Genomic DNA, 25,342 nt, shown 5'->3' on the forward strand with positions numbered 1-25,342 from the left:
GCGCCCACTGCTCCTTGAAGGCCGGGCGTGGTGTTGGCCACCCACCCCCTCGTGTGCCGTGCCGGCCTTCATAGGTGCTCGCTAACAGCACTTGCCCCTACAGTCTGTTACAGGCTTTTCGGGGGATCTTTGTCTTTGTGTGTCATCCATCGCTCGCACCACCACCGCTCCACTAATCCATCGCTCACTCCACTATTGATCCTTTACTAACTCCATCACAGGTAACATCACTCCCTCCAACATTCATAACGTCGCTCGCTCCACCACTGATCCATCGCTCGCTCCACCACTGATCCATCGCTCGCTCCACCACTGATCCATCGCTCGCTCCACCACTGATCCATCGCTTGCTCCACCACTGATCCATCACTCACTCCACCACTGATCCATCGCTCACTCCACCACTGATCCATCGCTCACTCCACCACTGATCCATCGCTCACTCCACCACTGATAACATCACTCGCTCCACCACTGATAACATCGCTCGCTCCACCACTGATCCATCGCTCACTCCACCACTGATCCATCGCTCGCTCCACCACTGATCCATCGCTCACTCCACCACTGATCCATCGTTCGCTCCACCACTGATCCATCGCTCGCTCCACCACTGATCCATCGCTCGCTCCACCATCGCAGTGGCCGTGGCTTGTGGTCGCGCTCTCCACCCCACAGCAGGAGGTAACGAATCAGCAGTTCGCACGTGCAGCCCGCAAGCAAATCATACGGGGGCAGCGACGAGAACGAACAAATTCGCTTCATCGGCCACGGCAGGAAGAGGGATTGAGTGGCTCATTGTTGGGAGTGGGTGGCAGCGACAAACAATGGCCTCGATTCTGTGAGCAGGATATTAGAGCACAATGCCTCCGCGCGAGAGTTTGATTGTGCCAAAAAAACATCGATGCCTTTACCCCTCGGGCCGCTAAGCCCCGGCCTCCACTGCCGCGTCGCGGAGCCAAGATGCTGTTGCGAGGCACGTGGCATCTACTGACTCCACGTGGGATCTACTGACTCCACGTGGGACCTACTGCCTCCACGTGGGATCTGTTGCCTCCTTTCCGGAGCGACCTCACGGCCGACTGGGCCCAGGTTGAGCCGCCCCAAGAATGGACCCAAAACCTGGGCCCTCCGTGGCTAGGAGATGTTAACTACCTTGTCTGGTATGCAAAGAGGTCGTGGGTTCGATCCCGACCTTGACGCCTGCTGCTGTATATTTGGAGTTTGCGGGGTCTCTTTCCGCTGCCCTCTTTATCTGGCCGTATGTGTCATGCACGTTGAATTTATTTCGCATTGCGCGTAGCCAACCGTGCTAATCAGAGGTGCGTCCCCCCTTGTCGAACGTCGACGAGCCTCCCTTCCCTCACCTCCGCCACCTCCGTCAGCAGGCCGCCCCCCTCTCGCCAACCCCCACGGCCCAGGCCAGGCAACCACAGGAAGCGGCTTACATAGGCAGCGAATGCGTGCAGCAAATACGCTCGGCAGACGCGTGGCCGTGCCGTGAGGTGGCACTTTGGGCGGTTATACGTCACCCGATGCACGCACGCACGCGGCGCGCGACTTGACCCAGATTTTTGCGAGTTTCCAACGACACAAGAGCCACTTTGCTTCCCCTCGATTTGGGGCTCAAAAATCTCGGCTCCGTGGCCGCGGCTCGGCGATACCAACTCGAGAGCCTGGTGTGGTGTGGTGGGCTTGGCGGGGCGGGGGCGTATTTTGTTGTTGTTGCGGTCGCGTTGGCAGGAGAGACGCTCCCGATTTTCGCACCTAATTTCATCCGCGGGTTTCTTTGGGGTTTTGCGAGCGCAGCGGATGGGCTCCGGCAATCGCGGCGCGATTCTGTAGCCCTTTGAAGTCATCGTAGTCGTCATCGTCGCCATCATCGGCGGCGGCGGCAGCAGGGGCGGTGTGTCGTGATGAAAGTGTTTTGGCAGTTTGGAGAAAAGAGAGCAATTGGAGAGCAATTGCAGCCAAAGGTGCTGCTGAGCCGCTAATCATCGGCAATATCGTCATCACCGACACCGTCGTCATGGTCGTGGTCGTCATCGCTGGATTAGCGTTGGCACGTTTACTGGGAAGCGACTTTCAGCTGCTCGGACGTTCATCTGCCCAGTCAGAATCTTTATTTATCCTGCAGAAATCCGATGAGCTATGAAGCTCTTTCACAGATGCCCAGTCGGGGCACGGGGTCAGACAGTTTCAACAACAAACAACAACAAACAACCACAATGATAGAAAGTGCAAAGTATATGAAAGGTAATCAAATCACTATAAATACTAAGTCATTTTTTATTTTACCAGTCATCTGTTTGGGATCATCGCAGACTCCGCCAGCCACGCGTTGTTGTTGTTGTCGTTGTTGTTGTTGTCTCGGCTGAGTAGAGCCTCTCAGTCGGGGTGGAGCGTGCGACGCGCGAGTCGAGCGCCGCCGATGGTCACTGCGCTTTGCTCCTCGTTGTCTTCCCACGGAGCCGGAGCCGTGGGTTTGTGTTCGCGTTGTGAGGCTCACTCGGGGGCCCTCGGGGCGCGCGGTTCGCTACACCCGCGTCCGTCTGGCCGAGCGAGATTAACGGACGACGGCAAACGACCAAAAAAAAAACTCAACGCAGATAAAAAAATAAAAACGTAAGAATGCGACCGGTATTGGCCAAAAACGTTCCAACGCTGCAAATTTGCCTGCAAATGACTCAAATGGGATGACAGGTAGCTGCAGCATCGCCAGGCTACTGCGACAAAAACTTGGCAGGACCCCCCTGAAAAGGAATTGTGAGACTCAACGAAGCTTTCATGGCTAAAGAAGCAAAGTCACAATGGTGAGGGAGCACTGGGCCGAGTCATTGTGGAGCCGCGTGCGTGACGCGTGCGTCGCGTGCGTGTGTACGCGCAGGGAGCGGTGGCGCAGCGGTTAGCGCGCCGCGCTACGAACCCGGTGACCCGAGTTCGATTCCCGCTCACGGTTAACACCGGTGATGATTATCTGAACCGGTCCTGGGCCTCCCCTAGGCAACTCAGCCTCCATTGAGTAGCTGGTGGCGGTGTGTAAATATCACCACTGGGGAGACAAAGGTGGCTGGGCGTGGTGCTGGCCACCCACCCTCTCGTGTGCCGTGCCGGCCTTCATAGGTGCTACTCGCTAGCAGCACTTGCCCCAACAGTTTTTTAAGGCCTCACGGGGGATCTTTGTCTTTGTGTGCGCGCGGGGGCAGGTGGTCGGCATCGCGGACCCACGACTCTTCGCAAGAACGCAGTTTCAGAGGGAGCACGGCTTGGAGAAGAGCAGCGTGTTCACTGGTGAGTACAGGCACACACAAAGACAAAGATCCCCCGTGGAGCCTTGACAGGCTGTTGGGTCAAGTGCTGTTCGCGAGCGCCTATGAAGGCCGGAATGGCACACGAGGGGGTGGGTGGCCAGCACCACGCCCGGCTGCTTTTGTCTCTCCAGTGTTGATGTTTTGCACATCGCACCCGGTACCCGTTTACGGTTGAGTCGACCGAGGGGAGGCCCAGGACCGGTTCAGATAATCGTCACTGGTTGTTGACCCTGAGTGGGAATTGAACTGGGGCCGCTGGGGTTTGTAGCACAGCGGGCTAACGACTCCACTCCCGCTGCCTGCCCTGAGTAATAAACACAGATCCACACACGAGGTCATGAGCAGCCTTCGAATTACACCGAGAATACAGGGAGAGGAGCAAGCACATGGATTGGGGAACACAATCAAGTCAGAGACGCGATTATTGACTGTTGAGGAAAGTAAATTGTTGCACCCTCGTTCCTACCGGGAGGTGAAACGAACCCACTGAGACGCACGGAACAGCAATCGCCTCCCGTGCCAGGGGTGGCCTGCTGGGCTTGGGCCGGAGAGACACGTCACGGCCAAAGGAGGGGTCGCACCATAGGGCACGGCCATCGAGGTGGGGCGATTAAATGGGCCCGTGGATTACAGAAGGATGACTGCATTGCGAGCCTGTGGCCTTCATCAAACTGTGGATAGGTCATGGCTGATGACTATAATGATATTAGGAAGTCACTGGAGCTTTGCACTTTTAAATCTAGAATTTTTTTAAACAAATTCTTTAGAACTGCTTTTTGTGTTTAGTTTGTTGTCCTTCCCCCGCACCTCTGATTGGCACGGTTGGCTACGCACGGTGCAAAAGAAGTTCAACATGCATAACTCAATCTATATATGCGTGTGGGCGCGTTGGAGGCAGCCACTCTGTAGTTATCGCCGCTGGGAGGTTTGGCCCTGGCAGCGATGGCCTCGAGTGGCTACGGGTCTCCGAACCTCAACCAAGTTGGTTTTAGCCTGATAAGGGCACTCTTCACACGACAAAAACAACAACCGCCATCGGCCATTAAGTGGCGGTGACATCACCACGGCGCTTGTGCCAGGCCATGTGCATGTTGAAGCCACGTGAAGCGTCGAACGCCCGCTGACACAAGGTTACGGGGCAGACCCAGGTGCCGTGGGTCGACTGACTCTTCACACAACGCACACTGGCACATTCACTGAAGGCCAAATTGACCGAGCAAGAGGCCCCCCCGGGCACCCACCAGTTCTAGACGATTGCCACCGATGTTACGCGTGGCCACGAAATCTCAGCTGGGTCGCAGTGCCATCACCAGTGCAGCGCTGCGCCCCACACGTGCGGCTCCTACGGTGTGCACTCAAGTACACTCCTGCGTACACTCCCACGTACTCCTACATGCTCACGTCTGGCTCCGACATACTCCTACGTACATAATACAGGTGTTTTTTTGGGTTAGATCGCGTAAATATATAAATATATAAGGCACCGTCGCGTGCGTGGTGAGGGGCCGTCCATAAATGACGTCACGCACCTGGGGGGGGGGGTCAGACATTTGTGGCGATGTGTGACGAGGGGGGGGGGTGTTGAGAAATGTGACGTCACATCAAAATGCGCAACTTTAAATAAATATAGACAACACGTTCTACTTAATTTAATAGACTTTTTAATAAATGTTTTTTCCTACAACATCAGAGTGCAGCGCCACATTAAATACGCACTACAATGACAATAGTTTAAAGCGATTTGAGGCATGTTTTATTTTTTGTGACGTCATATTTGAGGGGGGGGGGTCTGACTTTTTGTGACGCCATGTGACGAGGGGGGTCAAAAATCGTCCAAAATCGCGTGACGTCATCTATGGACGTGCCCTGAGACAGCCGTCGTCACGTGCTACACTGCCACGCGTTGCAATTCCGGTGACCTTGCCTCTGTCTCCTGACCGCACACAACACCGGCGGGTAATTCGCTGCGTGGAGCTCGCCCGGCTCTCCGCTGCCTTGATATCGCCTGCCAGGCCAGGTCGAGATCGGAATCAGGATCTTTATTTATCCTGGTGGGGGGGGGGGGATCCGATGAGCTATGAAGCTCTTTTTCACAGATGCCCGGTAGGGTGCACGGGGACAGAACGTTGGCAACAGCAAACAAACACACGACGGCAGGGCAAAGCCTCAGAGAAGTCAACAAATCACTAAAAATAAATACTTACAAATAAATGATCGCGTAAGTACATCGATTCCTGCCGATTTGTCGACACCCAATGCAAGCCTGGGCTAGGCAGCAAAACAACAACAACAACAACAACAACAACAGTCCCACACCAACACAACAACACAGCAGTAGTCCCTCAATTTCAATCCCACATTCAAATTCAGCGATCGATACCACACTGGTAAAGATCAAAGTGGCACAAAGCACGATTTGCTATTGCGGTTGTATCCAGCGCGCGACTTCTGCTCGAGGGGAGAGATGCGTGGCCCCTGGTGTCACGGTCGGCACGCTGGGCCTGCAACCAATTCAGCGGTCGCTGGATCTCTTGGAGCTCAGTGACGTGCGGTGGGGTCAATGGCTGGGGAGGCACTGGCTCGTGTCAGAGCCAGATTAACACACCGAGGGGGGCGTGGTCTCATGGAGGGGCGTGGCCTCACTGAGGGGGCGTGTTAGACACGTCCCCCTCAGTGAGGCAGATGTGATAGCTGCCTCCCCTGGTGCTTTTTCATTGCAGTTTCATGACGAGACCAGCGAGCCTAAATGTTTTTATACACATACGTGAAATAAGTTACCTGGAGTATGGAAGGCGAGGACATGAAATGAAAGGGTCTACAAACATTACATTGGTGACATACTGAGATAGTAACAGGCACACGCTTATTGCCCGCGCTCCATCCAGTTACTCAGGGGTTGGCGATTTTGACTATAAAAATGATTGGAATCGTACAGAAATTACATTTGTAACACAGATCAGTGGAAACATCTTAATATATTTTTTTTGTAACAGCTATTCTCATTGGAGTATGTCAGGTGAGGCTCTGACTCCCCTGCCTCCCCTGACCGCACGTTCCTGTCCTGGAGCGGCGGTCGATTCGACGGTGCGAGGTTCTTAAACTCGCCCGCCGCTCCCTCACCTCGTGGCGGGGCGAAGCGTGGGAACTCCCGTCCCTTCCCGAGACGTCTCGCCAGTGTGGAGGAGTAGGCCAAATGCCCTCTGCTGGACTCCCTTCAAACCGGCAGAGACGAACTTTGGCGCGATACGTGGGCTGGCAGAGGCGTTTAACGACAGCCCATGATGCCCTGCCGGCACTACCCTTTATTGTTGAAGAGCAATGGGTGCACGCGTGTGTGTGTGTGTGTACGCGTGTGTGTACGCGTGTGTGTGTGTGTACGTGTGTGTGTGTGTACGCGTGTGTGTGTACGTGTGTGTGTACGTGCGTGTGTGTGTACGTGTGTGTGTGTACGTGTGTGTACGTGTGTGTGTACGCGTGTATGTGTGTAGTGGGGAGCGGTAGTGTAGCGGTTATCGCGCTGCGCTGCGAACCTGGCGACCCGAGTTTGATTCCCGCTCACGGCCAACACTGGTGACGATTATCTGAACCGGTCCTGGGCCTCCCCTAGGTCGACTGAGTCTGAAATGAGTACCTGGTGCGGTGTGTAAACATCGCCACTGGGGAGACAAAGGCGGTTGGGCGTGATGCTGGCCACCTCACCCCTCGTGTGCCGTGCTGGCCTTCATCGGCGCTACTCGCTAACAGCACTTGCCCCAACAGCCTGTTTAGGCTACACGGGGGATCTTTGTCTTTGCGCCGCGCTTCTTCCACAGCCATGAAAGGGCACCAAGGAGTGGCACTTCAAGTCCGTGGAGTAGGATGTAGTAAAGCTGCACAGCGTGCACCGATATCACGGCTTAGTGAGAGTGCGGGGAACCATTGGGCCTCGCTATAAATCCCCCAAGCAATGCCCCGTTCAATTGGCCTCTGAACTCCACAAATGAAATAATCACCTCTCTGGCCTCTGTCTCTCTCTGTGTGTGCTGTGAAGAAGGGGGCCACATCGCCCCAAACGCCACCTGATATCAACCTGCTAGTTGTACACACAGTGCTCCGTAGGCAAGGTGATTTGTGATGGGATGAGAGAGAGAGAGTCCCGTGGCACGCGGAGTGCGATGGGAGACCGCTGGAGGAGCCGCGTGATGCCGCTCTTCAAAGAGCAATACGCGCTCTCGCGGCCCATCAGTATTCCTTGATCATTGTACACCCCAGAAGAGTGGGCGTCAGTGGGGAGGCGGGTCTGGAGATATATAAAAAAACGAAAACTCAACATACTCTTTGGTTTTTCGGTAAAGTCACGTAGGTATATTTTCTACCTACGTGACTTTACCGAAAGAACCAAAGAGTATGGATTCCTGCAGTCACGAAAGCTTCAAATCGAGATTGAAAACTCAAAATGTGTTAATGTACCAGGTAAGGCCCCACTGAGCTATGTAGCTCTTTTTTCAGAAGCGACCTGGGCCACAAGCGATAGCTCAACGAAGTGGCTTATCACGTGGACGTTTATAGCAGCCACATTCTCAAAACGCGTGATGTTGATTCTAAATGTGGAGGGAAAACCCGGAGGACCCGGAGAATAATCCAGGATTGGGATCGAACCCACGACCTCCTGTATACCAGGTGAGATGGTTAACATCTCAACCACATTGTTCATCTGACTCTACACAGGTGACCCACCCACGGTGCACAGTGTTCATCTGCCTCTACCGATGAATTTGCAGCCATAGCCCGAGGCCTACTCAGGATTGACGAGTACCTGGTGGTGCACTGTGTAACAACATCAGCGATGGGGAGACAAAGGCGTCCGGCCGTGGTGCTGGCCACCCATCCCCTCGTGTGCCGCCGTGCCGGTCTTCTTCACAGGTGCACTTGCCCCAACAGAATGTTCAAGGCTATGCGGGGGATCTTTGCCTTTGTGTTTAAAGATGCCTCTCACGGCCTGCTGGCCCAGAAGAATGTGGATCCCACCCGTCCGGTTTCATACACACCCCGTGTCCTCACCTACACACACACACACACCACGTGTCCCCACCTACACACACACACACACCACGTGTCCCCACCTACATACACACACACCCCGTGTCCTCACCTACACACACACACACCCCGTGTCCTCACCTACACACACACACCACGTGTCCCCACCTACACACACACACCACGTGTCCTTACCTACACACACCACGTGTCCTCACCTACACACACACACACACCACGTGTCCTCACCTACACACACACATACCACGTGTCCTCACCTACACACACACACACCACGTGTCCTCACCTACACACACACACACCACGTGTCCTCACCTACACACACACACACCACGTGTCCCCACCTACACACACCCCACGTGTCCCCACCTACACACACACACTACGTGTCCCCACCTACACACACACACACACCCCGTGTCCTCACCTACACACACACCACGTGTCCCCACCTACACACACACATACCACGTGTGCTCACCTACACACACACACACCCCGTGTCCCCACCTACACACACACCACGTGTCCCCACCTACACACACACCACGTGTCCTCACCTACACACACACCACGTGTCCCCACCTACACACACACACCCCGTGTCCTCACCTACACACACACCAATACTCACACAAACACACACCACCACACTCAAAATACTCACACACCACCACATTGTCACATTGTAACACTCAAACCCTCACGCACTCTCACACTCGCACACACCACCACACTCACACGCCCTCACACTCACCCCGCCACACACACACACCGCCACACTCTCTCACTCTCGTCGCACTCACGACAACAAAGGCAAGTCAAACAACACCAAACAACACCAAACAACACCAAACAACACCAAACAACACCAAACAACACCAAACAACAACAAACAACACCAAACAACAACAAACAACACGACACTTTGCCACATCGCTGCGGTGGAAAGCGAAGCGCCGCTGCGTGGCGCGTGCGTTGCGCGATATTCAAGTGTCACCGCTCGTCAAAAACTCGACAAAAACTCGCCAATTACGCCGACTCTGAACAGTGCCGGATGCAGCTAGTGCGCGGCCTATAGCGTATGATGTTATTAAGGGGCCCTACGTGAACAAAACAGATACATTTTAAAACACACATTTTTAGCTTGCATGGTTAAGTCAGTTGTATTTGTTAATTTGCTATACAGCCAGATAATACGACAAATCGCTAACCTTAATCACCCAGTCGTTCATAAAAGTTGGAGGTGGTATAGTACTATAGTAATAGAGCAAGTGCAGAATCACTGAACCGGAATTGATAGCTTGAAAGCATTTAGCGTGGGGCCCTTGAAAGTGCGGGGCCCGTAGCTACTACGACATATGTAGCTACTTTTGCTTCTACGATAATCCGGCACCGACTCCGAGTAGCTTTGAGCCTCGGTTATTGAAACCGGCGCAAGCGCACGGTGCGCTCTGCAGAGGTGAAGGAGGCATGGGGGGAGAGTTTCGCTTCCTACCACGGCCACGAGGGATGACCGAAGCGCGCGGTCTGCTGTGATGTTGACGGTAAAGACCTCCGAGGCCTCGTGCGCAAAGGGTGCAGCAAACAGTCACGGGCCAAATCCGAAATCTAAACTAAACTTTGTTTTGCACGATTGTTATTTTACCATGTACGGCCCCTCCGAGCGACGTAGTTCTTTTTCTCAGAAGCGACCCGGCCGCCACCAATGATGGCTCCTACGAAGTGGGCTTATCGTCACGTGGGAATGTACAGCGGCCAGATACTCTCAACGCTCGTCGACTCTAAATGTGGAGGGGGGGGAATCCGAAAAGAACCCCTCTCCCCCCAAGCGCGCGAGGGGGCAACGCTGTATCCCGTGCGGACCAAACAGGCGGAGTCAACATTTATGCTGTCCTGCCTTCTCCCGGCGAGCCACGGCACCTACCCTCGCAACGCGAAGTCGCACAAAACGAACCCGCAGGGATCGAGGGAAGCCTGACCCGTGCAGTGCACACGGCGGTCAACCCACACGGCGGTCAACCCACACGGTCTACTCCGTCTTCTTGTGCAGGGGAATTGAGTTTCCGGGTCTATACGGCGTACAGCCGTTTCAATACGGGCGACACGTTTAGTTTTGCCTATTTGTTTGTGTTTCTCCCTTGTGATGAAAGTTGATATTTATAAGGGGGGCACGGGGTGACCAATAAGGTCTGAAATGGTCTGTAATAAGGTAGGGCACTGACAAGGGGTTGACGGGTTTGAGTACAGGGTGCTGTGTGCACGTACGTTGAACTTCTTTCGCACCGTAATACGTGGGGGTGGCAGCAGGCGCTGGCTGCGGGAGCTGCGGCGATGGTGAGTTGTAGGAATATATCTACTCTATAAATAAAGACCTTAATATGTGTATATGTACTTGCCGACAAGGTAGAAGGCTGACATTTGGTAGACAGGTAGCTTTTAGGAGACAAACAATAGGACAGAACTTAAAATCTGAGATATTTCATTGTAAGGCTCCCAAATCTCGATGTTAAGTGCCCGGTAAACATGTTTGTGCGTGGTGTCATTCAGGTACCGTTCAAAAGATAAGATTGCGGTTTTTTTCATTTGCCAGCACATTCAGCAGCAAATAAAAGGAAAGTGAAACCCATTAAAGCGGTTTTGAACGAAAAAAATCCGCGTTTTATGATGTTCAAATCGGAATATAACAAGAAAACGGTCAAAGATAGCAGAGCTTCCTCTCATAGAGTATTAAGTTCATTATTTTTTGTTCTTTCTAATATAAAAAAGAACGAAATTTTTTAATTGAGTGAGCTGTTGGTGTCTGATCGTAGATTTAAAAAAAATTGTAACAAAAAAAATCACAGGTTAATTATTATATTTACTGAAAACTTTTGCCTGGCAAAGACGGCTTCGTGAACCGGTAATTAACCATCAACAACATCAACAACATCAACAACATCAACAACATCAACAACATCAACAACATCAACAATATCAACAACAGCGGTGCGTCTCCTGCAAAAGGGGCCGCTTCTTCGGCACGGTAATGGGGGCGGTGGTGGTGGCGGTGGTGGCGGTGGTGGTGGCGGTGGTGGCGGTGGTGGCGGTGTTGGTGGCGGTGGTGGCGGTGGTGGCGGTGGTGGCGGTGGTGGCGGTGGAACGTTAGCGGAGAGAGAAGCGCTGTGCGAGGTGAACCCCGCTGGAGAACGCTTTACCGGATTAATACACAAACCATTGTCCCCCCGAGAGGCACTTTGAGTGATTCGAGATGGCACGTGGGGATTGGCACGGTTCAGCATCAATCTCCGTGTCCCCCTCCCCACCGTCCCCCCGTTTGCTCTAAATCCATGAGAATTAATTTACCCACAATCCCTGCGTTGGTGCCGTCATAAGGTCGTCGTCATCCCCACGAGGCCGCCCCCTCTCGTCTCGCTCCGCTTCCAAGCCGGAGAGATTTGCCTCCGCTGATGATAAAAATGAAAACCAGCGCCTCCTCTATCTCGCTGTTATTTGCTGCCTCGTGGGTGCGTTCGACACGAGCGCTCGCGTCGCTCGCGTCGCTCGCTTGTGAACGCGTTCACCGCGTTAGACACGAGCGCTCGCGTCACTCGCTTGTGAACGCGTTCACCGCGTTATACACGAGCGCTCACGTCGCTCGCCTCCTCGCGAACGCGTTCACCGCGGGCGAGCGGCCGAGCCAGATGTCTCCGCGTCTCCGTGGGGATTCGTTTCGCGGGAGAGGTCACCCTCTCGTTTTCCCACAAGAGCGAGAGGAGATGAACAAAAACAATGGACGGCTGCCATAAAACGCGGCCGCCAGAGTTCAATTCCCAGCCACGGCTCACGTCGTCGGTAGCGAATGATGCCTGAAGCGGTCCTCGCGCTCTCTTCTTTGTCGAAACGCACTGACCAGCGGGGTGAAGTATGGTCGAACAACGCCCACGACCGACACGGCCAGCAGTGGATTTACGTCGGAGCTGTCAACACATTTTCGAATCCCGTCGGGTTCACGTCACGCGACATTGAGCGCGTGCTCGAGCCACGACTCTTGCGTCCCCGTTCTAGAGACGCGTCGTGACGCAGCGGTGATGCCGTGTGTAACGAGTATTTGAAGTACAGTATGTACGCATGTTGAACTTCTTTCGCACCGTACGTAGCCAACCGTGCCAATCGGAGGTGCGGGGGAAGGACAACAAACTAAACATAGAGCAGTTTTAAAGAAATGAGTTTTCAATCTAGATGGTTTCAAAGTGCATAGCTTCCAGTGGCTTCCTAACATCGGACGGAAGAGCGTTCCAGACGGCTTCAGTAGAGCACCTGAGAGCGCGCGATGCAGTGACCGTCTGTTTTTTTCGATGGTTAGCCAAAAGCCGCCATGAGGATGACCGGAGTTCGAACTCAGATATTGTGCCACAGATAATTATTAACCTATTCCCATTCCGAGACGTCTGTAAGTTGCAGGGTGGTGGGTGCCCCGTTCACCGCCGAATCTCGGAACGGCGCAATCGGCTCGTCGTTCATTTTATTTCGAGAGGCGTAAGCAGCGCCGCTGTTTTTAAAGACACCGTGACTCACCGCAGAGAACCGTAGCGACACGACCACCGCACTCTACGATAGCTGGCGCCAAACTGTGCCGCACGCCCTCCCGCGTGGCCTTGCGGGAACCTCCATACAGATAAAGTTATTTTATTTTTTGTTCTAATGACGTACTTGTGCACGCACGTCTACGTCATAAGAATGGGAAAGGGTTAAATGTCCCATAATATTTCATAGTCCTGGAAACATCACCTCTTCCGCATCATCATCATTGCAGCAGAAGCAACCGCGATAATGACAACAATCATCGTCATCGTCGTCACGATCATCGTCTCGTTTTGATTGGTCGTTGGCAGCGTTGTAACCATAAGCAGCAGCAGCGGGAGGTCGCAGTGGGTGGGACTCGTGTCCAGGATGGCGGAGGTCAGGGTACCGACATGGGCACCGGGGTCACCCCCAGAGGTCGCTGACCAGGCAGCAGCAGGAGGAGCCCCTAACGGCGGGACGGAGCGGTTACGGTACGAGCTCGACCTCGGAGGTTCGGGGGTCGACTTCGCACCAGCCGTGGGATCTAGCAGAGGGAAGGAATCGGAATCTGTATTTCACACGGGAGGAATCCGGTGAGCTATGAAGCTCTTTGCCGTGACGACCGCCTGACGTTGACGCGCCGCGGTCGGTGTGGGCGCTGCAGACTGGAGGGAGGCGGCGGAGCTGAAGAGATTTGCCGACGCCGTTTTCATCTGCACGCCGGATCGCCTGCACAAGGTGAGAGGGGGGGCGGGGGGGGCGCTGCCCTCTGTCGACAGCTCCGGCAGGGCTCGCTTCCTTCCCCTTGGCTGTCCCTCTCGCGCAGCGCCGGCTTCGCCCGTGCACCACCTGCTCCTCCTCCTCCGCGACTCTTCCGCTGCTGCCGCTGCAGCTCCGTGCCGTCGTCACAGCTCGCCTCGACTGTGCGGCAACACTCCGTTCTCGATCGAACGTCGTGGTCGGCCATGGTCTCTCCGCTGCTGGATGAAGACCTCCATCTCCCTCCCCCACCCTCCCCCAACTCCCCCCTCTCCCCCCACCCCCTTCCACCCTCCCCCCCAAGCCGTTGCCATCGTTCACCGTCCTTCGGGTGCAACGATCCGTCCAGCTCCTGCGTACGCTGATTTTATCGCTCCATCTCTGTGGTTGACGTACCACCTTACGGCGCATTCCTTCCTCTGGCTGCCACTCTAAAAACTAAACTATAAACTACGTTTAATTTTACCGGGTAAGGCCCCACTGTGCTATACAGCTCTTTTCATAAACGACCTGGCCACAAACGAGAGCTCAACGAAGTGGCTTATCACGTGGAAATGTAAAGCAGCCAAATACTCTAAGCACGTGGTGTTGACTCTAACTGTGGAGGGAAAACCCGGAAGACCTGGAGAAAGTCCACGTGACTACGGAGAGAAAGCGAGGAATGCAAACTCCACATATACAGGTGTCAGCGACAGTCAGGGTCGGGATTAAACCCACGACCTCCTGTATATGAGGTGAGGTAGTTAACATCTCTCCATGCTGGCACACTCTCCCATCAGTCTCCACCACTGACCGTGGTCCAGTCCCGTGGCATGTCCTGCCCAAGGCCACTGTTAACGGTCAATGTGATGTCCCCAGCTGCCGTGTGTGCTCTGATCTCAGGTGGCGAGATGTTAACTACCTCGCCTGGTGTACAGGCAGTTGTGAGTTAGATCCCGACCCTGACGCCTGCTGCTGTATATTTGGAGTTTGTGTGTCTTTCTCTTTCCGTGGTCACGTGGCTTTTGCTTCGGGTTTTTCCCTCCACATTTAGATTCAACATCACGCGTTTAGTGCGTTTGGCTGCCATAAATTTACATACTTCGTTGAGCTATCATTTGTGATTGCCAGGTCGCTTCTAGAAGAACATCTATGTAGCTCAGTGGGCCTCACCTGGTCAAATAAAAATAGTTCAGTCGACTTTTAATCCGCGTGCTTTTCTGTCGCTCGCAGTGCCATTCCGAGCGTGCACCTCCACGCTTCCTTGAGCGCTTCTCGACTGCGGTTGCGTTTTCCTGATGTCGGAGCACGTGACGTACAGTCTTTACCCTGCCCAAGTCCACCGCCGTGGAATTTTTGGCTGCTCCAAAGCACCCGGCAACCAAATGTTGTGCCCGCAAAGTCAACCAAACTCACCACCAACCCCCAGTTCCCTTCATCAACCGCCCCGTGGTCACTTTCCACCGTGGGCTCGCCGCTGCCCCGCGTCTCCCCCCCGCCCACCACCTCCCCCCCCCCCGTCTTGCTCTGCTCCCCTTCCTCTGCCCTCAGCTCCAGCAAAAACTCGGCTTCTGAAGTTGGGGAATTCTCAGCCAACAATCGCTCAGTGGACGCTCGCTCCCTCTCCCGTTTGACGCGGAGTAGTAGGAGTAGTACTTGGCTTTCACGCCCGATATTATCCATAATAGAGGGTTTTTTTGGGTTCGATCGCGTCAATATAAATGTGTCGTTAAACCCGCCGCCACCACCCGACGCAGCCAATCGGTCAGCTTTGTCACGTAAACAAAACGTGCCAATTATGTCAGTTAGTTACTAGTTCAGCACCCCGGTCCGCTGGAGTGTTAACGTTGTGGGTTTACTCTCCAGCACACCGGTGCGTGCTCTACCCACGACTAATTGGCACGTTTTGTTCGCGTGACAAACCTTGCTAAGTGGCCGTGTCGCGTCGTGGCGGACTTAACGGCACTTTTATATTCCCTCTCTCGTGCAGCCGCGAGCTGCTGCAGGGCCCTTCCCGTTGTGGTCCGTCACCGCCGACTCCCTCTCGGCGCGAGTCCTTCCTCTCCCCCTGTCCGTCACCGCCGCTCTTCACCAGCCCTCTCGCCAAACATCCTTTCCACCAGCACCAACAACACCGACAGCCGCCATTGAAGGGTCGAATGCCTGCTGGCAGGTCACGGGACAGACCCGGGTGCCATGGGTTGAGTGACTGAGATGACTGGCTGATGCACCACCACCAGCACCACCGCCACCACTACCACTAACACTACCACTCACTCCCACTCCACCACCACGACCACCAGCCATTACCACTCCGCTCTCATGCCCCCCCCCCCCCCGCTCTCGTGCAGCGGTCTCGTCGAGATGCTTTCTAACTCCCATGTCGGGTCGCATCGAGTCGCGTGGTGAAGCGGCCTCGGGCCGAGCGTCGCGAGGGATGGCGGCCCGCTGGTCGTGCACCGCAATCTCCACTCGGCGACGGAGGCGTTCCGAACCGGAATCTCGGGTCGGGGAGACGATGAACCTCTCACCGCACCGCCGCGGTCGATGAAGCGAGTGCCACTTCGTGGGCCAGTGAACGGACGGCGGTCATTCAGATGTGGAATGTTTTACGAAGCTTCTGTCTCCTCCACGCCATCAGGACCCGGCCGTCGCCTTCGCAGCCAAGGGCTACCACGTGCTGCTGGAGAAGCCCATGGCGGTGAGAGGACGCGGGGAGGCCAGGGGCACGGAGACCCCCTGGCGAGGGCTGCACACGACAAGCAAAATACATTCGACGGGCGACTACGCACGCACGCACGCCCACATCCACGTACACACACATCCACGCACGCACGCATACATCCACACTCGCATCTACGCACGCACGCACGCACGCACACGCACACATCCATGCGCTGTTCCGTCGCTTCTGTCACGCGGCTAAAGGCTCTTGCAGTGACAGACGGGAATGCCCCAACAGTCTGTTAAGGCTACACAGAGGTTGGTTGGCACCCTGTGCTAGGCGCTGCTGGGATTTGATCGCCAAAGAGCAAACTTTGGGGGGTCGGGATGTCGAGTTCGAAACAGCTGCCTGATCCGGCATAAGGAAGGAAACGACCGCGCAGTTCTGTGTGTATGTACATTGAACTTCTTTCGCACCGTACATAGCCAACCGCGCGAATCGGAAGTGCGGGGAAAGGACAACAAACTAAACACAAACGGCAGTTCTAAATAAATGAGTTTCATCTCGAGATGATTTAAAAGTGCACAGCTCTAGTGGGTTCCTAATAGGGAGAGCGTTCCAGACGGCCGCAGAAGTGCGTCTGAAAGCGCGCGATGCGGTGACCGACTTTGTTCAATGACTCGCCAAACGCCACTGCTGTGAGGATCAGGCATCATCATCAAAGACAAAGATCCCCCGTGTAGCCTTAACAGACTGTTGAGGCAAGTGCTGTTAGCGAGCACCTATGAAAGCCGGCACGGCACACGAGATGGTGGGTCGCCAGCATCACGCCCGGCCGCATTTGTCTCCCCAGTGGCGATGTTTACACATCGCACCGAGTACTAATTTGAGGCTGAGTCGATCAGATAATTGCCACCGGTGTTGGCCGTGAGCGGAAATCGAACTCGGGTCGCCGGTTTCATAGCGCAGTGCTAACCACTACACTACCGCTCCCCACATCACCAGCAGCAGCAGCAGCATTGTCCGCGTGGAGCGAGCGCCGTGCGTGTGTCCCCGTGCGGCAGGTGAGCGAGGGTGACTGCGAGGCGATCGTGGCGGCGTGCCGGCGCGCGGACGTCATGCTCTCCGTGTGCCACGTGCTGCGCTACTACCCTCCCGTGCAGAAAGTCAAGGTGAGCCGCCGCCGCCGCTGCTGCCACCGCCGGCGTGCGTCTGCGTGCGTGCGAGTGTCTGTCTGTGTGCGCGTGTGGCGTGTGTAGCGGTGGCGTCACGCCTAGCGCGATGCGCTACAAATCCCCGCAGCCCGAGTTGACATCCTGTTCACGGCCAAAACCCAGCGACAATTTTTCACAATCGGTTCCTTAGCCTCCCCTAGGTCGACTCAGCCTTAAATTAGTACCTGGTGCAGGTGTGTCAATATCGCCACTGGGGAGACAAAGGTGGCCGGACGTGGTGCTGGACCCCCACCCCCTCGTGTGCCGTGCCGGCTTCCATAGGTGCTCGCTAACAGCACTTGCCCCAACAGCCTGTTCAGGCTGTCTTTTAGTGCATGTGTTTGTGTCTTTGTCTTGCATCTCAGTCAGTCACCTCATCACTCCTGGGTCTGTCCTGTGACCTCAACGGGCCTTCCGCACTTCACGCTGCCTCAAAGTGCACCTAGCCTGGCACAAGCGCTGTGGTGATGCCACACCGCCACTTATATGCGAATGGTGGCTGTTGTTGCTGTGTGTACATGCGCGTGGGTGTGTGGGGCGGGGTGGTGCCGTTCAGATAATTTATAATCAATAGTTACAAATTAGCCGACAGCTTGGGGAGGCATTCATCGAGCAGTGGATTGATCCTGGCTGATGCTGATGAATGATGATGCATTGGCCACTGCTTTCACTGACAAACAAGAATTTAGCAAATTGCCAGCAGTCAAAAACTGCCACTCAGAGCGGAACAATCTCCTCACGAATCGCACGAGTCGCACTTCTTTGGAAGTGAGCCATGGCTTTTGTTTCTTTCTCTCCACGGAGAGACTGGCCCACGCCGCACAAAAAGTGGAATGTCCACCGTGGCTCCGCAGCCACCGCAAACAGAGACGCGCGGCACCCCCGGGCGCAGATGCCGCCGCACTGCGTTGACATTGACCTGACTTTGGCAGGGCACTGCGCAAAGCGTGACCAGATTTGCGAATCCCACGATCCTTTTGGCAGCCTTGCACAGTGCCTCGTTTCGAGCACAGCATCGAATGAATCCACACGGTACGTTTGTCGCCATGCGGCGCTCAGGGTCCGTCGCAGGTGGCAATCGGTTGGCAAACGTCGCGTCCTGAACGTCAGCCCCTTGGCCGCGTCGCGTCCCCTTCACGGTGACCGCTCACTGGCACGAGCAGCAGGAGGAGGAGGCCTGCCCGTAGGGCTCGGTGCTCCTCAGCGAACTGCGCTCGCGGGGAGAGTACGCACGTGTGGTGATGCACGTGTGGTGATGCACGTGTGGTGATGCACGTGTGGTAATTCACGTGTGGTGACGCACGTGTGGTGACGCACGTGTGGTGACGCACGTGTGGTGACGCACGTGTGGTGACGCACGTGTGGTGATGCACGTGTGGTGACGCACGTGTGGTAATGCACGTGTGGTAATGCACGTGTGGTAACGCACGTGTGGTAACGCACGTGTGGTGACGCACGTGTGGTGACGCACGTGTGGTGACGCACGTGTGGTGACGCACGTGTGGTGACGCACGTGTGGTGACGCACGTGTGGTGATGCACGTGTGGTGATGCACGTGTGGTGATGCACGTGTGGTGATGCACGCTGGACTTCCTTCGCACCGTACGTAGCCGGCCGTGCTCATCGGAGGTGCGGGGGAAGGACAAGAAATTCAACACAAAAGATCAGTTCTAAAGAAACGGGTTTTCAATCTGCATTTAAAATTGCACAGCTCCAGTGGCTTCCTAACATCGGCAGAGCGTTCCAGACGGCCGTAGAAGCGCATCTGAAAGCGGCGTGTGATGCGGTGACCACCGTTTTCAACGGACAGCCAAAATCCGCTGCTGCTGCAATGATGACCGGAGTTTGCGTGATGGTCTATGCCCCTTGACCAGATCAGCAAGGTATTGTGGTTCATTTACGGCAAGCACTTTGTGTGTATTGAGTGCGGCCTTGTAACGTATTCGTTTCATTACTTACGAAGTCTGCGCTCGTTCAATGGGGGGGGGGGGGGGGGGGGGAATAGCAAAACTCACACAAATTCTCTCCCGAAGCCTTCTCGTGGCGCTCAGACCTCGACATTGGCGTTTCGCTCCTGAGCATACTGCCGCCACCTTTCGCAAGAATAGAAATCTGACGCAGGAGAGCCTCGCCAAGTCAGAAGGCTCTTTTTCGGGAGGGCCCTGCATCGCGATGTTTGGCCAATTTTTTTTGTCTTCCATCCGGGCGGTAACGGAGTTACCCAGAAACAATCCACGCAGGCGAGCGGACGGTACTCATATGTCCGCACGCAATGGCGGAGCCAGGAGCTTCAGGTAGGGAGGGCAACCCCTCCAGCAATGTTAGTAAGTAAGGACTTGTCCCTCGCTTTTTATTCGACGCGTGTGCGACGATGGCGCAGCCATCGATCGAGGGTTGAATTCGAACCGCGTTGTGTGATCGGCATCGCGCTCGCTGAAGGTGAATGCCTTCAGGGAAGTCGTGTCCTGTATACGCAACTGCGCACAATTCTGTGAGTTATTTATAACTGCTTTGCCGTTACTTATTTCCAATTATGGACTCAAACTATTGTCCTATCATCACATAGAGTCCCTGGCACGTAATCATATGCTGGAAATTAGGGATTTCGATCGGATCATTGGGGGGGCACGTATCACCCCCCCCCCCCCCCCACGGGTTCACAAACCCACCCCCTGCGCTGCCATTTCTCCTGGCCACCTCACAGCCCAGCTTGTTGTGGGGGAGTTTTTTGACAAATCTGCACGAACCACGGGATCCTTTGCCTCGTAAAGCCTGGGGTCACGCCTGGCGTGCCGTCACGACCTGCTGTGTGCGCACTGTGCTGCGACGGACGGGCCCCACGCCAAACTACGGCCATTCCAACATCCCCTGCCGGACGAGGGCCTTCCTACGCCGCTGCGGCCGTGACGGTGTTCTGTTCATGGCCATACATCGCCGACATCGGCACGTGCGACATTGTGGGGAGCATAGAAGTACAGACAACATTCCTACACCTCTGCTGCCCACCGCATAGAGCCACAGCCTCCAGCAGCAAGTGTCTGTGCACGGCGGTCACCCGTCCAAGGCGCCGTCCAGGCTCGACACCTGCTGAGCTTCTGAGACCGCACGGCGTCCGAGTGAATTGGTGATCGAGGTTCGACGTGGCCTGAGAGTCGTGGATTAGAGCGGAACGCGCCTCTGACGGCTGCCTCACTGCTGGACGAGGAGAAGCGGCCATGGTGCCGGCTGCAAAACACGATCGATCGTACGAGAGGCAATAATCCAATTGATGGGGGGCGGGGGGGTTTTCATTTATTGACAGGAGAGGCTCTCAGCTCATTAACTGTGTGACCTTACAGAGCAACTGACATTTTGCATTATCGACTTTGGAATTCCATGGTACGATCATCATCATTGTCGTCGTCGTTGGAAACGCGTAGGCGACGGAGGCCCAGTGGGCCAACCGCGTTCCACCGCGTCATAGGAGGCTTCCCGCAAGGCTAGGCCGGCGTCGCGACGGAACTTGACGAAGCCACGAGTCCCCTCGGGAAGGCCCGACCGCACAGCGCCACGGTGGAGATCGGCGCACTCCGCCCGCGTGGGCACAAGCGGGACGCGGTGTGCGGGAGAGTTGCCCCGCGTCCTCGCAAGGCGGCCAGACCAACGGATACGACTCAGCCGGGCGACGGAACATCGGTCCCTCGACGAGACTTCAATGTCGAACCGTCCGATGCCAAGGAGCTGGCTCCGACACCGCGTGAGGAAGTCCCGCAGCCAGTTTGGGTCTTGACTGCGGGGGAGTCCACGGCTCGGCGCCATAACGGCACAACTGGCATCACACAAGTGTCGTCGACTCGGATCTTGGTCGGTGTGCTGAGACGACGTTGAGACTGCATGCTGCGTGAAGAGTGGATAACGGACGTGGCCAGATCGATCCCGTGGAGGATGCCAGACTTGCAGCAGCTTGCCACCGAGGTGTAGAAAGTCCAGGACACCCTCGGCGGTGTCGGCACCAACGGTAGCAGTGGTTTTGGGTTCAGGGGGACCAATTCCCAAGCCCTGCACCTTTGTCTTCTGCCACGGTAGCGAGATGTTATCTCCCTCGCCTGGTATACAGGAGGTCGTGGGTTCAATCCCGACCCTGACGCCTGCTGTATATTTTAGGTTTGCGTGTTCTCCCCGTGGTCGCTTGGATTTTGCACCAGGTTCTCTGTTTTTTTCCCTTCACATTGAGAATCAACGTGCTTTTTCAATATGTGGCTGCTATAAATTTCCACGTGATGAGTCACGATAACTTGTGGTGGCCAGGTCGCTTCTGGAACAGAGTTACGTAGCTCAGTGGGGCCTTACCTAGTGAAGCAAAAATTGTGTTTTAGTTTATAGTTGAGTTCCAACGGTGCACGCGACGTCGTGGAACTGGTGGAGTGCACCCTGGGGTCGTCCTTTGCGTGGGTACACGAGCGGGGCTCTGCACACTGGACATCTGCGAAAAAGAGCTTGATAGCTCGTCGGATTCCTCCAGCATACCGACTCTAATCACCCAGAAAAGTCTGTCCTCAACGCTCGTGACGTCACTCCACATCGACCAGCCCCCCTCATTAATATTCATGAGCAGGTGACATCACTCCACATGGAGCATCCTCCCCCCTCATTAATAATCATGAGCAGGTGACGTCACTCCACATCGAACAGCCCCCTCATTAATATAATCATTATAAGGTGACGTCCTCCAAATGGACACCCCCCCCCCCCCCATTCATAATAATTAGTGGCTGACGTCACTCCACATTGGGGGCGAGGCGCCTCCTCCCCCCTCCTCAACGTCAACTCACAACCCTCACTACAAAGGCAGAACCCTCACGTCACGTGATATAAGTAAAAAGGACGTCATGATGAACAAGGGATTATAACCTTTAAATAAAATAAGTCTGTGTCACCGCGCCCTTACAAATTGCACACGAATCGATGCAATGACTATCACGTCGTCCTCTGCTTTTCGCTTGCAAGTTTCAGATTTACTGCAACACACCCGTCCTTGGACGGGCTAAAGGCTAGTAAATACATATTCTGAGAATAAAAATTTCTGCATCGTCAGCGTGTTTCGGGTCATCGAATGACTGGACTGGTCTCCCGTTATTCCGATATCCATCCAATTCCCGCTACAAAGTGAGGCTGGAGCGTGCCTTTTAGTAGGTTACTTTTTGCCTTTTCAACGTGGTGCCCAATCGCTGTAATGTTGCAAGCGCCTCATTACAGCTGCTAAATCAAAGAAGCAAAGACACGCGCACATTGCTGTTTGAATTGCTTGAGACGGCCAGGCGAACGGCGTGGACTTACGCAGGATTCATACTGAGCTCGCAAAGTCGAGTCACCACTGGCAGCGCTGACCCAGCGGTGGAAGTTATACATTGCCATGGCGGGGCCCAGTCTCCTCACAGGGACAACCACGTCTTGGCACGCCACAAGTACGGTGATGTCGCGTGACATGCGAGGCGTGAAGGGGCCTATCCTACGGTCACAATCGGTCCTTTGGCCGTCGAGACACCACCTCCTGCGTGCAGGATGACGCCTCGTAAGCGTGACCCGCCGAGCCAACCCCTGGCCTGGCTTTGAACTTTTGACCCCCCCCCCCGCGCTTGTCACCGCAGCTGCAACTGCAGCGCCACTCGACTGGATCTCCGTTGACGATCCCCAGGTTCAGCGCCCAGCCAGCGGCGTGTTCACAATTCATCTGTCGACAGTCACCCCCCCCCCCTTGCCTCCACTCCCTTCACCTGCCAGCACCGACGGGAGTGGTGAAGTATGGTCAAATGACCGCCTACGACCCGCGGGGCTGCTTAGGGCAGCCCTCATCCAGCAGTGGATTGACAAGGGGGCTGCAGGAGTGAATCTACGCAGTAATAGAGGAGTACAGGGTCAGGACTCCTGGCCTTTGGCTGTCTGGTTACAGGGACGTGTCACTGCCGACACTGTACGTGTTAATTGGAAGTGCGGGACGCTGACTGAGTGCACGCGCGTAGTCCGTGTGTCACTGTGTGTCGGTGTGTCACCGTGTGTCGGTGTGTCACCATGTGTCACCGTGTGTCACCGTGTGTCACCGTGTGCAGGAGTTGTTGGATAAAGGAGTCATAGGCGACGTGGTGCACATTCAGCACCTGGAGCCCGTGAGTGCGGCGCCAGCCACAGAGACGTCGCTCCGCTACACCTGCCACTACACGTGCCGCCACACGTGCCACTACATGTGCCACTACACCTGCCACTACCCGTGCCACCACACGTGCCACTACACGTGCCACTACACCTGCCGCTACACGTGCCGCTGCACGTGCCACTACACGTGCCACTACACGTGCCACTACACCTGCCACTACCCGTGCCACCACACGTGCCACTACATGTGCCACTACACCTGCCACTACCCGTGCCACCACACGTGCCACTACACGTGCCACTACACCTGCCGCTACACGTGCCACTACACGTGTCACTACACGTGCCACTACACGTGCCATCACACGTGCCGCCACACGTGCCACTACCCGTGCCAATACACGTGCCACCACACGTGCCACGACACGTGCCACTACCCGTGCCACCACACAAGCCACTACACGTGCCGCTACACGTGCCGCCACACGTGCCGCCACACGTGCCGCCACACGTGCCGCTACACGTGCCTCCTGCTGTATATTTGGAGTTTGCTTGTTTATCTCTCCGTGGTCGCGTGGATTTTTTTCTGCCGGGTTCTCCGGATTTTCCCTCCACGTTTAGAAACATCCGTTGAGATCGTCTCGATTGCTTTGAGTAGTTGGCTGCTGCTATGAATGTCCACGTGATGATACGCCACTTCGTTGAGCTATCACTTGTCGCCAGGAGCCTTAGGGGCCGTCCATAAATGACGTCACGCACCTGGTTGGGGGGGGGGGGTCAGACATTTGTGACGATGTGTGATGAGGGGGGGGGGTTGAGAAATGTGACGTCACATCAAAATGCGCAACTTTAAATAAATATAGACAACACGTTCAACTTAATTAAATAGACTTTCTAATAAATGTTTTCTCCTACAACATCAGAGTGCAGCGCCACATTAAATACGCACTACAATGACAATAGTTTAAAGCGATTTGAAGCATGTTTTATTTTAAAAATGGAAATATGGTTTTGGGGGGGGGGCAGAGCTTTGCGACGTCATATTTCAGGGGGGGTCTGACTTTTTGTGACGCCGTGTGACGAGGGGGGGGGGGTCAAAAATCGTCCAAAATCGCGTGACGTCATTTATGGACGGCCCCTCACCTGGTAAAATCTTTTTTTTTATTGAAATCGGATATTTTGAAGTGATTAGTTTACCTTTCCCATACTTTGCGCCCGCCTGTGCCCGCCTGTGCCTGCCTGTGCCCGCCTGTGCCCGCGCGCAGGTCGGCCACTTCCACTTTGCTCACTCGTTTGTGCGCGGCAACTGGAGGAGGGAGGACGAGAGCTCCTTCTCGCTCCTCGCCAAGTCCTGCCACGACCTGGACCTCGTCCTCTACTGGCTCGGGGGGAAGAGGTTCGCGAGCCCTCGCCTGGCCTCACCCCCATGATTACGCTGATCGCTCCCCCACCACCCCCACCCTCACAAATCGTTGCACAGTTGACGGCCGACCTCCAAGGTAACTTTCTCTTACAGTCGTCGTCGTCGTCGTCATCACCGCACCTGCGATCAGCGCGGTCGGCTACGTTCAGCGTAACGGTACATACGTAGAGGAGTAGTATGGGGACGTGATGTCATATGCGCTGTGAGGTGCGATGACGTCATGTAACCTGGGGGTACTTAAGGGGGGCCCCGTGACGAAAGCGAAGAGACAGCCAGC

At 55.3% G+C, this 25,342-nt stretch overlaps 1 protein-coding gene across 1 annotated transcript in view; it reads left to right on the top strand.

The window, feature by feature from the left end:
- The first annotated feature begins 2,029 nt into the window (after positions 1-2,029).
- The window catches only part of LOC133351245 (putative oxidoreductase YteT), a 190,926-nt gene continuing 167,613 nt past the window's right edge, over positions 2,030-25,342 (top strand). Inside the window, exons 1-7 of the mRNA XM_061566328.1 lie at positions 2,030-2,062; positions 3,207-3,291; positions 13,561-13,634; positions 16,276-16,335; positions 17,364-17,471; positions 23,600-23,656; positions 24,908-25,038. Of these exons, the coding sequence (XP_061422312.1) occupies positions 2,030-2,062; positions 3,207-3,291; positions 13,561-13,634; positions 16,276-16,335; positions 17,364-17,471; positions 23,600-23,656; positions 24,908-25,038 (548 nt within the window). The remainder of the gene's footprint in view (positions 2,063-3,206; positions 3,292-13,560; positions 13,635-16,275; positions 16,336-17,363; positions 17,472-23,599; positions 23,657-24,907; positions 25,039-25,342) is intronic.

This window comes from Lethenteron reissneri, chromosome 36 (assembly GCF_015708825.2).
Source record: "Lethenteron reissneri isolate LAM-NWPU_2019-01 chromosome 36, ASM1570882v1, whole genome shotgun sequence".
In the NCBI taxonomy this organism is placed as follows: Eukaryota; Metazoa; Chordata; class Hyperoartia; order Petromyzontiformes; family Petromyzontidae; genus Lethenteron; species Lethenteron reissneri.